At 39.9% G+C, this 16,586-nt stretch overlaps 1 protein-coding gene across 1 annotated transcript in view; it reads left to right on the top strand.

Annotated features, from left to right (window-relative positions):
- NAALADL2 (N-acetylated alpha-linked acidic dipeptidase like 2) overlaps window positions 1-16,586 on the top strand; it is a 518,050-nt gene that overhangs the window by 75,175 nt on the left and 426,289 nt on the right. The window contains exon 2 of the mRNA XM_070945913.1: window positions 5,293-5,563. Within this exon, the coding sequence (XP_070802014.1) occupies window positions 5,293-5,563 (271 nt within the window). The remainder of the gene's footprint in view (window positions 1-5,292; window positions 5,564-16,586) is intronic.

Raw genomic sequence — 16,586 nt, 5'->3', positions numbered from 1 at the left:
AAATAAATAAATAAACTTCATTCCATTGATAGGTAGCATCCCCGATTCTCAGGGGAACACTTCACACCAGCTTACTTCCCCACCCTCAATTCCAAAACCACCCTCCCTGTTTCCATGGCAGTTGAGGGCAAGCAAACTGCAAATCGCATTCTGCAAATCCGGCTGACAGTAACCAACAGAGTTTTTTTTTTTTTTGGGGGGGGGGACTAATGGAGAGACAACTAGGGGAAAAAATCATGGAACATTGCATTCTTGTATATGATAATCACAGCAAGATTATTATATGTTCTCAAGTGGAAAGGTTCAGCTGGTGACAGGAAGGGCATCCAGCTGCTAGCTCCATTCAGTTGTCCAGACTCCACCCTGCAAGGGATTATGTGGTCCAGAGGTGGTATTCAGCAGGTTCTGACCAGTTCTGGAGAACCGGTAGTGAAAATTTTGATAGTTCAGAGAATCAATATATACCACCTCTGACTGGCTCCGCCCCCATCTATTCTCTGCCTCCTGAGGGGGTGGAGGGACACTGCCAGAGCGTGTTTGAAGCAGCTCCTCTTGGTTTTATTTTATTTTATCAATTTTTAGTATACCCATTGGATCCTTTTTATTTAAATAATACTTTTCAGAGACAATAACAGCGTAGACCACAACACAGACAAAGTTTTGGCTGCTGAGGACTAATAAGGCATGGGGAAAAGAAAGAAGTGCCAGCCCGGGATCTCTCCCACCAGTGAAGAATGCAAAACAACCATAAATTGAGGAGCACTTTGCTGACAAGAGAGTTGCAAGTAAAACTATCCCCCCCCCCTCCATTTCCAACAATCTGGAGAGGTTAGAACGGGACCTGCAAAGAGATCTGACAAAACAGCAGATACTAGACTTTCCCGATCTGGGGGGAGGGGAGCAAAATGACAGCCAGCTGTTTTCACAAACAATGAGTCCAGCTACAGCCGATATGGAGACTGAGATAAAGACTAAAAAGGTTAACAATAAACTAATTCAGAGTGTGGAGAGCTTACCGTGGGAGAATATGACAGAGTTTATGGTAAAGCAATGCCTTCTCTCAGCGCAAACAGTTGTTTCAATATTTGAACAACTAATAACCATCTAACATGATGTAGAGACACTGAAAAAAGATATAGCTGTTTTTTCTGCCTCCTGAGTCCCAGCTGATCGGGAGGAAATGGGGATTTTGCAATAACCTTCCCCTGGAGTGGGGTGGGAATGGAGATTTTACAGTATCCTTCCCCTGCCATGCCCACCAAGCCACGCCCACCAAGCCACACCCACAGAACCGGTAGTAAATTTTTTTGAATCTCACCACTGATGGGGTCATTAAATGATGATGATGAAGTGGAAAGGTTCAGCACTACCCATAATGGGACAATAGTTGGTGAAAATGATGGAACGTACAGAGATGGCTACATTGACTTCCTTGTTTAAAGAAAAGGCATCTACATTTACTGCTGATTGGAAAACCCTTATAAACATTTTTGCATGAAACAGAAAATTGACTTTTTAATTTCTGGTTTTGAAGATCCGAAAATATTAAATACTAGAAAAAAAGAGAGGTCTTTTTTGTAATCATAGAGTAAGAGATAACTATGAATTCATACCTGTATTTGCTGCAAAGGAAATTGGAAGCTTTATTTTCCTATTTCTCTTTCTCTTTTTCTTTTGCACTTTTCTTTTTTTCCTTCTTTTCTTTTTACTTTTATTAGTTTTTGTTAGTTTTTATCTTCTTTTTAAAACTTTTAATTAAATGTCTACAAAAAAGAAAAGTAACCTTCTAAGAAAGAGAGAGGCAGGATTTGAAATGGGAGACAGATGACCTCCAGTAAGAATAGACGCGTATTGTACCATTCGTGGATTGACATATAAATGACAATTGACAATAGAGACATATGGGAAAACAAATACTCCTCAGATTGTGACAATGTCACATATAGTTTCTGCTATGGCATTGCATATTTCTTAGCAACATGGTAAATGTGGTATAGAAATAAAAGAAGTATTACAAAGTTTATAGTAACTTTGGTGGAGAAATCAAGCTCAGGCAATTAATGATATGGTTTGACATAATTGTTATTTTTCATAAGTAAATTCAGACAAACAGAAATAGCAATAGCACTTAGCCATACACCGCTTGTTGTGGCCCCCCAGCGGCCAGCAGAGCTGGCAGCAGATTTGGACAGTGAGGAGGTTGGGGAGGAACATGGGCCAGTCCTGGAGTCTGGGAAGGCTCGGATGAGGGCTCTGAGTCGGAGGCAGAGAGGGGGCCAAGACCATCTGGTAGTTCTTTGCTGCCTCCAGAGCCTCCACAGTCTGACATCAGCGAGACAGAAGAACAGTGGGAGCCTGTTCCCAGTGTGCATATGTGTAGAGCTGCCAGAAGACAAGAACAATTAAGAAAACACAGTTGACTTGGGAGTAAGGCTTGGAGATGACTGGCCCCTCCCATAAGACATAAAAGAGGAGCAAACAGGATGTGAGCTTTTGCAGGAAGCAATTAGTTCATCTGGTCGGTTCAAGCTTTGGAAAGTTCTGTTTGACTCTGTGCTAAGTTTGGCCTTGCCCTGCATTTGGCAATTAGTTCTCTGGCAGCATTCCAAGGGAGATAAGGTGGGTGTTTATAAACATTCTCCTGAAAGACTGTTTGTGAAGCCTTTCAGACTGAGAGTGACAATAATTCACAGCCATATGAATAAAAGAGGTATGCCGGGACTAAGATTGTGCTTTATGCTTTCTAAGTAAGCCTAGGTCAGAATACCGCTTCATAATGCTTTACAGCCCTCTCTAAGTGGTTTACAGAGCCAACATATTGCCCACAACAATCTGGGTCCTCATTTTACCAACTTTGGAAGGATGGAAGGTTGAGTCAACTTTGAACGAGTCAAGACTGAACTCCTGGCGAAAGATTTATACGATCTGAAGAGAAACCAGAGTATGGACCTCCAATGGAAACCTGAGATATATTTACTAGGTATTTGCCCAGAGGGGCTGAGCAAGAAAAAATGGTATCTCACGCTACATATTTTAGTCGCAGCTAGAATAGTGTTCGCCCAACAGTGGAAAAGAAAAGGGATACCAGCTAGTGCCCAATTATAAACAAAGTATTAGAGTGCGCTGAGGCGGATAGAATGACGTATATGTTGAAAGAAAAAGAGGATTCTGAATTTTTTCAAAGTTGGGACAGTTGGTATCGGTGGTTGAATAAAAGAATTGAAATGAAGTGAGGGCCTATGTTAATATGAAGAGAGATATACTTATTTAGATTGAAAGATAATTGTATGAAAATCACATTTGGGGATTACTTACCTTATTCTGTGTTGTGGGCATAATTATTTACCAATGAGGGCAGGAACAATATCTACCGGGATAGACGTGTTTTTTTATGTTTAGTGTTATGAATGGGGGAGGGAGGGAGGGGAATGTATGGTTTTTGTTTGTATGTATAAACAATGTTTTTGTCTTGTGTTGATTGTAATTTGAAAAAAATAATAAAATTTATTTAAAAAAAAAAGATTGAACTCCTGGCAGTGGGCAGAGTTAGCCTACAATACTGCATTCTAACCACTGTGCCACCACGGCTCCTAAATTAAAATCCTTGGGAAAACCACGAACAAACTTCTTTCTTCACAATAGTTTTATGGTGCTCAATTTTATTTATTTATTTTTATTTATTTCTATTTTTATCTTGCCTTTATTACTTTGTATGTGTATGTATATTGATAACTTTAAAAAGAAGCCACGCATGAGTTGTGGTTGTTGTGGGAAAAAATAGAAGGAGGAAGGAGTAGTAGGTATGTACCTACTCAAGTACCACCTTGAGTTTCATATATGTATGCCTTGCTTCTTTTTAAAGTTATCTGTCAAGATGGCATCAATGGTTTCCCTTAACATAATTTTGTGACTCTGGATGTTCATGTTCCCTAAACTTCCTGCTGCCATCACATTTTTTGACATCTGCTTATCTGGCTTCTGAGAATCATGCTTGGAATATCTAGCCAGTTATTATGTATATGCCACTTCATACTTTTATGGTTTAGTTAACTATATATTTGTTCTGACCCAGCCCTAGCAGAAGCAAGGAACTGACTCCTGGTCACAAAAAAACCCTCTTTATTTACCTTTTGTGAATTAATTGCAGTCACCCACTGAAAAGTCCAGGCAATAGTCCTTCAAGGAGTTAACTGCAGTAACAGACTTTATCAGTTCCTTGCGATAATTGCAAGGCGGTGAGCTCCCAGCTGAAAGGCTGCAAATTAAGTTCTGGCAAGCAGTCTTTGTGACATGAAACATAATGAGCAAAATCTTCAGAAATATGAACTGTTGTCTCCTACGACAACCATTCCCCTTTCCTTCTATTTATTCCCCAGCCAGGGAGGGATCATTCAGCGTCCATGTGTGATTTGCTTCCCGAGTCGACTCCTTGTCCTCCGTTGTTCACCTCTGCTAACTGCTCTGTGCATACATGCATCTGGAACAGGCCCCAGCTGTTCTTCCTTCTCACTCATATCAGCCTCCAAAGGCAGCTGCCTCTCTGCTGGCTGGGAAATGTTGGATGGCCCTGGCTCTATGTCTGTGTCCGATGCAGAGCATCCATCAGAGCCTTCCTCAGACTCCAGAACTGGCCCAAGTTCCTCCCCAACCTCCTCATAGTCTGAGAATGCCGTCAGCTCTGCTGGCAGCTGGCAGGCCACAACAATATTTTCTTAGCTCAACTTCCCTAGTATCTAGTCTGTTTCCATTAAATAAACTATCTATCTATCTATCTATCTATCTATCTATCTATCTATCTATCATCCATCCATCCATCCATCCATCCATCCATCCATCCATCCATCCATCTATCTATCTATCTATCTATCTATCTATCTATCTCTGAACTGTCCTTCTCCCTCAGAGAAAGAGACAATGTTGTTTTTATGTGTTTATACTGGTCCAACATAATGTCTGGATTTTTATATCATGATAAGTCATAATTTGGCTCAGATCTTAGTTAATCTGCTGGTTGAAACCAGCAAATGTGGTTTTTTAACCATGGGTTTAACATGCTATTGTGCAAACTCAGATAATTATGGTTTATTCTCCAATCATACTTAGGTAAACAATGACTTAATACAATAAGTAAACTCATCTAGTAGATATTCCTAGAGCAACGTTTTTCCTTTCTTTCTTTGATTTATAAACAAAACATAGATTCCAAGTTACCTACGTATATAATCAAAAGCTTAATTTTTATTGGAAAAGCTAATCCGTACACCCAATTTTATTTGTTATTGTTTCTTGTAGAGACTTGATGCAGCAGAATGGAAAAGAAGATAGAGATGTTGCAACAAAACTTCTGGGTCAGTGGACATCCTTTGGTCTTGAAGATGTCCAGCTCACCAATTACACTGTCTTGCTTGACCTGCCAGGCTCTTCTCCAAATACAGTGATTCTGAATAACACTGGGGAATGTTATTATCCTAATGGACAGCCATGTAACAAGGAGACCCAAACTCACTACAGTCAAGACCTTCCATACTCCTATGCTGCTTACTCTGCCAAAGGAACTCTCACGGTAATATGACCATTTGTATGTGTTATCTATCTATCTATCTATCTATCTATCTATCTATCTATCTATCTATCTATCTATGGCTGTGTGTGTGTGTGTGTGTGTGTGTGTGTGTGTGTGTGTTCCAGCATAACTCTGGAACGCCTCAAGCAATTTCAACCAAATTTGGTATACAGATGACTTACTCTGGAAAAAAATACTGTGGGGTAAGACAGGAGTATTTTTAAGGGGTAAAAAATACTCCTAACACCCCTCAGTGTGTGTGTGTGTATGTGTGTATGTGTTCCAGCATAACTCTGGAACGCCTGGGCCACTGAAATGAAAAGGAATGAATTATATCTATAGTGTCAAATCACAGTACTTTTGACAGTGATCGTGTGCATTTTGGATTCAAGTCCTGTTGTGCCTTTAAATGGCTTCTACTGTACAGCACAGTGGAGTTACCATGGTAATGGCTTCACAGAACTCCGCAAGGGGGCTCCCTCTGGTAAAGGGGATTGGTTCTTTAAAAAAAATCCACCCTAAGCCCTCAGCTTCAAGCAAAGAGGGCAAGTTGTCGGGGGAGGTGCCTGCTAATGCAGATAATCACCTCAAAGGCAGGATTGGGATAAATTTATTTATTTATTTATTTATTTATTTATTTATTTATTTATTTATTTATTTATTTATTTATTTATTGGACTTATATGCCGCCTTATCTTCAAAAGGACTCAGGGCGGCTCACAACAATAAAACACCTACAGTCCAATCCTTCCTTTAAAAATACCCAATAAAACTATAAATACCAGGGCAACACCGAGTTATCAGCTATTATTGGTATAAAAATCAAGCAGAAGGGGGGGGGAAGCCCCACTTAGATGTAAGCCTGTTGAATGATATTCTGTTACAGTGGCACAAGAATAAGAGGACTTATGGAGGTCACCAATAACAATCATGGAACCCTGTGACCAGGTCTATGGAGGTTCTCAATAATCCATGCAATGGTTGACCCAAAGGTGCTTTTCCAAAGGCAACTGGACTTTCTTTCTTTTTTTTTTCCCTTGAAAATGTTTTGCTTCTCATCCAAGTAGTTTTTTCAGTTCTAACTGACTGAAAAAGCTACTGGAAGGATTTGCGTTCTTTGCAGTCATCTGATTGTTAGCACTCTGAAGGTCAGTTGTTAGGACTCTTGAGAGTTGTTGAGGCCACTTGGGTGGTTTATCTGTATCCTCAGAGCCGTGGTGGCACAGTGGTTAGAATGTAGTTCTGCAGGCTATTTCTGCTGACTGCCAGCTGCCTGCAATTTGGCAGTTCGAATCTCACCAGGCTCAAGGCTGACTCAGCCTTCCATCCTTCTGAGGACCCAGATTGGGGGCAATAGGCTGGCTTTGTAAATTGCTTAGAGAGGGCTGTAAAAGCACTGTAAAGCGGTATATAAGTCTAAGTGCTTTTGCTATTGCTGAGAGTCACCTGAAGCAGAGTGCAAATGGGTGTGGAACAGGGGTGGGTTCTATTTACCTTTACTACCGGTTTGCAATGGGATCATGCACATGCGCTTGCGTAGATTGCTGATGACGACATCCAGGGTGGGCCTCCCGCCAGTTTTACTACTGGTTCTTGCAAACCGGTCTGAATCGGGGGCAACCCACGACTGGTGTGGAACCTTCTTGGGACTTTTGAAAGGACTGTGTTGTTAAGAGGAGATAGGTGGTGTCATATCCCTCTCTCTCTGCTGAGTTCGGTTTTAACAAAATGACCTTTTTAAATCCTCAAATCGATGGTCCTCTCTGTCCAGAATGTGAACTTTGCTGTCTTCAGAAGAGTGACCTTTGCCTTTCAGATGCAGATGGACTAAACAACCAATTGCTTGCTAGTTGCTGTTGCAACTGCTGTCGCAAGTGGGCATGGTCACATGACATCATGCTTTGCAACACCCTCACTTTGTGACGGAGTTACTTGTCCCGATTACCATTGTTAAGTGAGGGCTGCCTGGACCCCAATCAAGATAGACGGTTTATACTTTCTAAACTAACCAAAGAAGTGTTCCTAACCACTTTGTAGTTTAAAGATTGTGTCATTTATACACAACAATGACTATTTGGCTTGTTTAAATTAGGAATTGTCCATCAAAGAAAAGATATCCATGTATCTTTGAATAAAAAAAAAAAATCTGACTCACTTTCTGCTTTCAGCCAGATTCAATGCATGGCTTTTCTCAACATGGAGTAGAATGCACTCTTAATAAGGAGACATCTACTAATGGGATTATTAATTAGAAGCAGTATAATTCACCCTTCCCCCTTAAAAAAAATCTCCCCTCAGGCAATGTGGATGAATACAGCATGAGAGGATTAAAACATATAAACCTTATCTACTTTATTGCTTGGATAGATTAATTGTCGATATTGTAAGACAATTCAGTTTATGAAGTAATTTGTGAATTTTTTTTTTTAATAAAAAAGAAGAAATCCACATCTATATATTAATACGTATCTAGTTTGGTCATCAGAGCCCACATTTAAACTATCCTCATTTAGACAAAATGATTATTTGTTCTCAAACTGTACGGAGTAGAACTCACAGAACAATTTTTCATCTGAAACTGCTGCATGATTATACATCCCCAAACTTTCCTGCTACTTGTATTTAACATTTATTTTGTCTTAGGTGAGAACTGAGCGTCGGTGTGAAGAATCTAAACCCAAAGGAATTTGTGATCTATATTTGTGCCTAGAACAGGAGCATATGGGGAGATAAATTTACAAGCATCCCCACCTGTTTTTGAGCATTGCCTGCTCTGGATATATGTAGGCCTCAAAAACTGAAAATCCATCTGGTGTTCATACTGTATAATTAAACTTAGCCACCTGCAAATGTAAAAAGAATTAAGGCTTTCGCTAGAGACAAAGCCCTATTAAGTTTACCTAATTATGCATCTCTACCATCTGAGTTAATGTAATCAATGCTGTGATGGTGCAAACTTTCTACAAGATGCCATAACTACTTGTATCTTTAAGATGAGGAGGCTAATTCCAATAGTAAGATTTCCTTTTAAAAACTGTAGCCTGATTGCATATAATTTGCAATCTTTATATATTACATTGATGATGTTAGCATCCATGGTTCTGGATGCTAAAATTCCATTGTCCCTAGTTACACTTTGAATCATAGCGAATATGTGAGGGGAGAAATTCATCTTGTATCATAATTATGCTGTGGGGAAGAGAGACAAATGACAAAATGTGCATTGTAATGTCAAAACACAAAGCACATGGCTTACAGGTTTGCTTCAAGATGTCATGATCAACATTTTGTTATTTTCACGCTATCCAAGTTTATGCTTCCAACTATTAGTGGTGTCTCTATACAATAATAACAACAAAATAACAGAGTTGGAAGGGACCTTGGAGGTCTTCTAGATCAACCCCCTGCTCAAGCAGGAAATCCTATACCATTTCAAACAAATGTTTGTCCAATCTCTTTTTAAAAACTGCCAGCGTTGGAGCACCCATATCTTCTGGAGGAAAGTTGTTTCACTGATTAATTGTTCTAACTATCAGGAAATTTCTCCTTAGTTCTCTTCTTGATAAGTTTCCATTCATTGTCTGTGGAGATTCTCAGTCATCCAGGTCATGATTGTCCCAAAGGTGCTTTTTGAAGAGGCAACTGGCCTTTCTGTTGTTTCCTCCAAGAAGCTTCTTCAGCTCTGACTGGTTGGTAGGGAATGGAAGGATTTATAGTCCTCTGCATGGCACAACATAGGAGAACAAACCTCTCCGCTCTAGATTCAGCAGTCCATCTGCATTTAAAAAACAAAGTCCACTCTTTTGAAGACAGCAAAGTCCACATTTCGGACAGAGAGGACCACTGGTTTGAAAGAAGGGTCAAAGAGGCCATCTATGTTAAAATTGGACAGCCCTTTCTCAACAGAGGAGGAGGGATACAACATCATCTATCTCCAGTCTACAACACAGTCCTTTCAATAGTTCCAAGAAGGCTCCACACACCCATTTGAACTACTCAGGTGACCCTGAGGACACAGATACAGCTCCAGGTGACCTTAACGACTCGCTAAAAGAATGCAAATGACCAGCAGTCTGCAAGGAGTATAAATCCTTCCAATGCCCACCATCCAGTCAGAACTGAAGAAGCTTCTTGGATGAGAAGCAAAATGTCCTCAAAGAAAAAAAACAGAAAGTCCAATCACCTCTTGAAAAAGCACCTTTGGAATTTCCATCCATTGCTTCTTGTCCTCCCTTCAGGGACTTTGATTAGCAAGATACGAAGATGCCTAAAGGTAAAAGGTAAGAAAAATAGTCACTGTTTTTGGTTCCAAAGAGACCTGCAGAAAAATTGTGGAAAATTTTCCCATTTGGGAAAAGTGTATTTTTGAGTTTTGGTGGCTAATAACACCACTTTTATTTTGGAGTTTCAAGCTAATCATGCTCCACTGCTGAAATAGCCCAGACCTTAACCCAATTGAAAACCTATGGAGCCAACTAAAGAAACTTGTTAGTCAGAAGCGACCCAGCAATAAAACCCAGTTAGTAGAAGCAATCATAATGTGAAACCAAGATTAAATAATAGCTGCAGAACTAAAAGACTTGGTTCACTCCATGGGAAGACGTTGTAAGGCTATAAAGGTTACCCAACTAAGTATTAACTGACATGATAATTTTAGTATATCTCATTTTTTCTATGGTGATAATTTTTGTATATCTCGTTTTTGTACGTGTTTCACTTTTCTTCTTTATACTCTAACTGCTATTCTAATAGCAAATCCTTCATAAAAGTTATTGCATTACATTCTTGATTAAATTATCTTTCCAATGATATATAATTTTATGGTACTACTCCAAATAAAAGTGATGTTATTAGGTAGTTTTGGAAAATACACTTTTCCCAAAAGGTTGCAACAATTTTGGCCACCACTGTACTTCTGCTTCTTCCCTTCTTTTGTCTTACTATTCTAATGGAAAATTGAAGATGAACCATTTTGTAAGTGAAAGTGCTAATCTGACTCTCTTCTCTATGCATCAAAGATGCAAAGACTAATATACCCTAAATATGTTTATATAGCTTAGGTTTGTATATTCCCACCTGTAGAATGAAATCATGCTGTATTTTTAACACAGTCTGTATAGGCATGAGAAAGAGCATCTCTATAGGACAATAAACTCTGTGCTTCTGAAACACTGTGTGGATATTGGATATTATAAATATATCTCCATTTGCATGAATGTCCATGGGAGACAAAGGGGCTAGGTGACTTCACCTGTATCATGATGTCATCATGTAAACTATGCAAAGTATTTTCTGTACATAATTTACTTATTAACATTATGACTCAGCTAATGGAAACTGATGCCATAATCAGAATGGTATCTTCCAGATGCCTACATATATTTTTTTCCATTTAATAACCCCGTAATCCCTTACATTGGGGTAGAGTCCGAGCATCTGAATGGAGCTGAGTGTTTACTGGCTGGATGCTCTTCCTGTTGCCAATGCAGAGATCACAGCAGATAATTACTCATTGTGCTCAGAGAGAGAAATATCTATCGCTACCTAGGATCGAACTCACAACCTCCTGATCGTGAGGCGAGAGCTCCACCTCTAGGCTACTGCACCACTCATCCAGATGCCTACCTTTGCTGTTTCTAAATGATGGTAGCAGCCTTTAATAGGGAGAATATGCAATATTCTCAACAGTCTAACACAATATCCCAGATTGTGACGTTGATTTGAATTTTAATCGCTACCTCCTATTCTGATTTGTTTATTACTAATTAAATTTGTCCAGCATGAAACAAACAAATCAAGATTGAAATGTGCATTCTGCATGCAAATGTTACTTATTAGAGTCATAGTCTACCTTTCCTTCTCAAATTCATAGATCACCATGCCTTCCATTCACACCGACAATTAACCTGGGAGATTGGTTGGTCTGAGAGATAGTGACTGTCCAAAAGTCATCTGAATAAATTTCATGGCTGAAGGTAGCCTTGAACATGGGTGTCTCCCATCCTCATCTATCCATCACCATATTGAGCTCAGACAGACTTATCCTATAGAACAGATTATTGAGGGAAAAGTTAATGATCTAAACACAAAGTAGAACATGGTTAGCTGTATTTCTTGAAACAACCAGAGGGATACTTAAAACATGATGAACAGGATAGATTTTTCTACATATCTTTTCCAAAGTGTAAAGTAAAGTCAATGCTTGGATTGAATCTACTTCCTGGTGACTTTGTAAACATCCATGTTGTATTTCTTGGCAGCTGTAGATGTAGGATGTGCACTGCCTTTTCCCCACTAAATCATCTGGGCTTTCCTGATGCCTCAGTTCTGCCTAGTTTTTCAAGTTTAGCCAAGAGTACATAGATTCTGCCACCTCATGAGATTTTCCAGAATGTCGAAGAACAGAATTTGACATTTGGATTGTTTTATACACCTCATTGATAATTGAGATCCCAAATGTTATTTTTCAAAACAGAGATGATTGAAATGGATGATATCAGATTTGAATTCCAAACCTGTAAGGCTAACAGGACATAACAAAGTGAAATCCTTGATTAATAGGGACCACGACTTTATTCACCTTTGCAGGCAGGTGATGTCTGGGCTCTGAAATAGCAATAGCACTTAGAATTATATACCACTTCACAGTGCTTTACAGCCCTCTCTAAGCGGTTTACAGAGTCAGCCTATTGCCCCCAACAATCTGGCTCCTCATTTTACCGACCTCAGAAGGATGGAAGGCTGAGTCAAACTTGAGCCTTATGAGATTTGAACTGCCAAATTGCAGGCAACCGGCAGTCAGCAGAAGTAGCCTGCAGTACTCCGTTCTAACCACTGCGCCACCACGGCTCAAATAATATGGATTATCCTTGCCGATTAAATGAGAATGAGCCTAAAAATCCCAGAATCCAGAGCAACTACATAGCTCATGTAGCTTTTAAACATGACTTTTGGTATTGAAGGTACCTCTGACTAGCCCCAGAGTGGGGTGGGAATGGAAATGTTGCAGTATCCTTCCCCTGGAGTGGGGTGGGAATGGAGATTTTGCAGTATCCTTCCCCTGCCATGCCTACCAAGCCACACCCACCAAGCCACACCACGCCCACCAAGCCAAGCCCACAGAACTGGTAGTAAAAAAAATTGGATTTCACCACTGATATGTACGTATGTATGTATGTATGTATGTATGTATGTATGTATGTATGTATGTATGTCAGGGTTCCACATAACACTCCCAATGAAATCAAACTCCGAGGTTTGAGTTTCCTCAAAGCTAATTTTTATTAGAGATGTCATATTGGCACATCTGGGAAAACCTGAATCTAAAGGCTCCTGGGTTTTCCTCACCCAAAGTTCAAGTCCTTGCCCCTTCACCCACATGTCCACCACACGAACCAATCGGGTACCCTCCAGACCAGAAGATACCTCTCCATTCTTCTCAGCACAGCTGCAGGGCACAACAGCCTTGATTTTCTAGAAAGAATTTTATTTTGACTACATATCCTCTTCACTCTATACAATCCCCCCTCCCATTTTCCCACAGTAGAATTTGTGGTACATATGTATGTACGTACATACATACATACATATGCTAGAGCATTTTCATAAGTCTTTTATATATATTTAGCATATGTAAAATGGCAGGTGGAATTTTTCAGATCTGAATGTACAGAAATATACAATACACAGACAAACTTTGTCCACTGCACTGAAGTCTGCTAAATTAAAGTCCACTAAATCAAAGGTCCACTGTTTCTTAGAAGAGATTTTTCACTGAAACGTCCACTAAGGAAAATGTGCATATATCAGATAATGCAATCAGAAGGATTTTGTTTTCACAAAAGAATTTTTGGACAAATTACATTAACAGTCCTGTGAAGTTGCATACCAAGTCTCCATATGTTACCAGGCATTGTGAATCTAAACAGTTACGAAATGTGCCATCATTTCTTAAAGCAGAAAATCATTTTTTTAATAAAACAACTTTCATCCATATGGTTCCTATGGCAGTAACAGTGCCTGGGGATATTTTATGGGATGGAATAATTTTCCTGGGCAAGTCTGGCAGATCCTGGTATGATTCCTGAAGATGGAATTGGGAATGTTTCTTTCAATCCCTGACTGCATTTCCCTTTGTGGTTTGTTTATTTTTCGGAGCACATGGCAATGTGTGAGATTGTTTCAGTTACTTAAACTACTCAGGGGTTTGCATGCTCCCTGGCTGTGGGAACTCCATCTTCAGAATGACAACCACAATCTTTTTAGCTACGTATGCTTCTTTTCCAAAGGGTTGAAATGGGGAGAACCAGACAATCTGCCATGTATTTTCACAGGAGAATACCTGGATAGTCTTCACAAACATATCTCTCAGATGCACAGAGCAGAAGCTGAGCCAGAAGGAACTTCCCCCAGGTATAACACAACCCCGAGTAATCTTCCCTTGTCCCCTCAAGCATAATGAACAGGATGCATATGGTAATGTTAGAAGTAAGATGCTTGGGGATGTGAATGTAGAATGTACTTTTGTGTGCAGATAATGCTGTGTTGCTGGCTGAGAACACAAAAGATTTGCAGAGAATATTAAGTAGATACTATGGGGTAATGAAGATCGTGAGTTTGAGAAGTAATGTATCAAAGAGGAAAGAGTTGTGTTAGTAGGGAAAATGCAAGTTATAAATGAAGGGAAGCAAAACTGCACTTATAATGTGCAAATGTTGATGTGTGTGTGTATGTGTGTACCCTGTTTCCCCTAAAATACTACATCCCCTGATAATAAGCCCAGTCGGGCTTTTGAGTGCATGCGCTAAAATAAGCCCTCCCCGAAAATAAGCCTTCCCTGAAAATATTTAAACACATGTGCAGCCGGTCCCCACCATTTCCTCTAGTTAGAGTTAGGAAGACAGCTGGAAATCAAGTAAGACGGCAAGAGGAGCCCCTTCTTGCTCCATGTGCCCCAAAGTAATAAGACATCCCTGAAAATAAGTCCAAGCGCTTATTTTGGGGTTCAAAAAAATATAAGACAGGGTCTTACTTTCTGGGAAACACGGGACATGGGGAATGCATATGTAACATGTAAGCAGTGGGTATAATGTACATAAGGAGCATGTCAGTGGTGGTATTCAGCTGGTTCTATCTGGTTCTGGCAAACCGGTTGCGGTGGCTGCGGGAGGCTCCGCCCACCTGCCTGGATGTTATCACATTCTGTTTTTGATGCTCTGCACATGCGCAGAAGGCTCTGCGCGTGCACAGAGGTGGCGCATGCACATGCTCACATTTGCGAACCAGTAGCGAAGATAAGCGAATACCATCCCGGGAGCATGTATGTATTGGGTCAAGAATAAACATGGAAAGAAAATAAAAACGAACGATCCAGTATGGAAAAGTAAATTGAACGACTTTGATTATTTAAAGAGAATGAATGAAGATGGAATCACAAAACAAATATTTGAAGGAAATGTAAATCAATGGGAGAGAAAGCGAAAGACTGAGAAATTCGTGGTTGGACTGCACTGATACAATACTGGAGGTGGTGGTGGGGAAAGTAAGATGATATATAAAATGGTGCGAGCAAAGAGGGTGTTTGAGAACAGAAAGGTATGGAGAAGGTTTTAGTATAAGGGGGTCCCTGCGGATTTTATTGCTGACAATAAGGGGGCTGTGCTTATCTCCATTTCAAGGCCATTGAGCTAGCTCTGTCCAAAGACATTTCCAGTGGCCAGTGCTGTCAGCTTCCCACCAAAGTAATACCTATTTATCTACTCACATTTGCATATGTCCCAAAGATGCTTTTTCAGGAGGCAACTGGACTTTCTTATTTTCTCTTTGAGGCCGTTTCACTTCTCATCCAAAAAGCTTCTTCAGCTCTGACAGGATAGTGGGGAATGGAAGGATTTATATTCCTTGCAGACAGCTGATCATTTGCATCCTTTTAGAGGGTCATTGAAGCACTTTTAGCTATACAATTTGGGATGAACACTCTTTGAATGTTGTGAGAGTAGGAATCGATTTCCAGAGGAGAAAATTGCAGACTACAGGAACCAGGAGCATTGCTCAGGTGATCCTGAGGACACAGATAAACCTTCAAGTGTTTTAACAGCCCTCTAAAAGGATTCAAATAACCAGCTGTCTGCAAAGAATATATATCCTTCCATTTCCCACTATCCTGTCAGAGCTGAAGATGCTTCTTGAATGAGAAGCGAAACATCCTTAAAGAGAAAACAAGAAAGTTTAGTTGCCTCCTGAAAAAGCACATTTAGGACAACCATTACCTGGATGACTGAGAATCTCTACGGACTTTCACATTTGCATGCTTTCAAACTGCTAGGTTGGCAGGAACTAGGGCAAAGATGGGAGCTCACGCCATTGTGTGGCTCTCAGGACTTGAACCTGGGCTGCCAGCTTTCCAGCCAACAAGCCCAGCATCTTAACTGTTGAGCCACCTCACTACCCTACAATTTAGTTCTGTATAATGAGGCTGATATTGGAATAATGTTAATCTATACTACACTTGAGAGCCAATTTGGCATAGTAATGAAGGCATCAGGCTAGAAACTGGGAGACTGGCAACTCTAGTTCTGCCTTAAGCACAAAACCAACTAGGTGATCTTGGGCCAGTCACTTTCTCTCAGTCCTAGGAAGCAGGCAATGGCAATCATTTCTGAAATCTTGCCAAGAAAACTTCACTGACTCGAAGGCACAATAATATTCTTTTTAAAAGAACCAGCTACAATTAGCCATATTTTCTTTCCCCTTTCTTATCACACTGTTCAATTCTTTAGTTTACTATTTCTTCTGTCTGCTTTCTTGGATTGTTTACCCTGAAAATGAATAGTGTGATCTGGAAGTTGTTATGCATGTATGTATGTCTAAGTAAAGTGTATTAACATAGTGTGAATACAAACATAATTAAGAGAAATAACACCCTATTCACAGGAAACATATTAAGCAAATATTTTTAAAACATTGTATTAAAATAATTTGCACAACCCTCGTCTAGGCTTTGAAACACAGTTATATATCAAGT

The sequence above is a fragment of the Pituophis catenifer genome, unplaced genomic scaffold, assembly GCF_029215685.1.
Source record: "Pituophis catenifer annectens isolate HBS135680 unplaced genomic scaffold, rPitCat1.0.hap2 SCAF_6, whole genome shotgun sequence".
In the NCBI taxonomy this organism is placed as follows: Eukaryota; Metazoa; Chordata; class Lepidosauria; order Squamata; family Colubridae; genus Pituophis; species Pituophis catenifer.
This window is presented reverse-complemented; position numbering and strand designations above follow the sequence as displayed.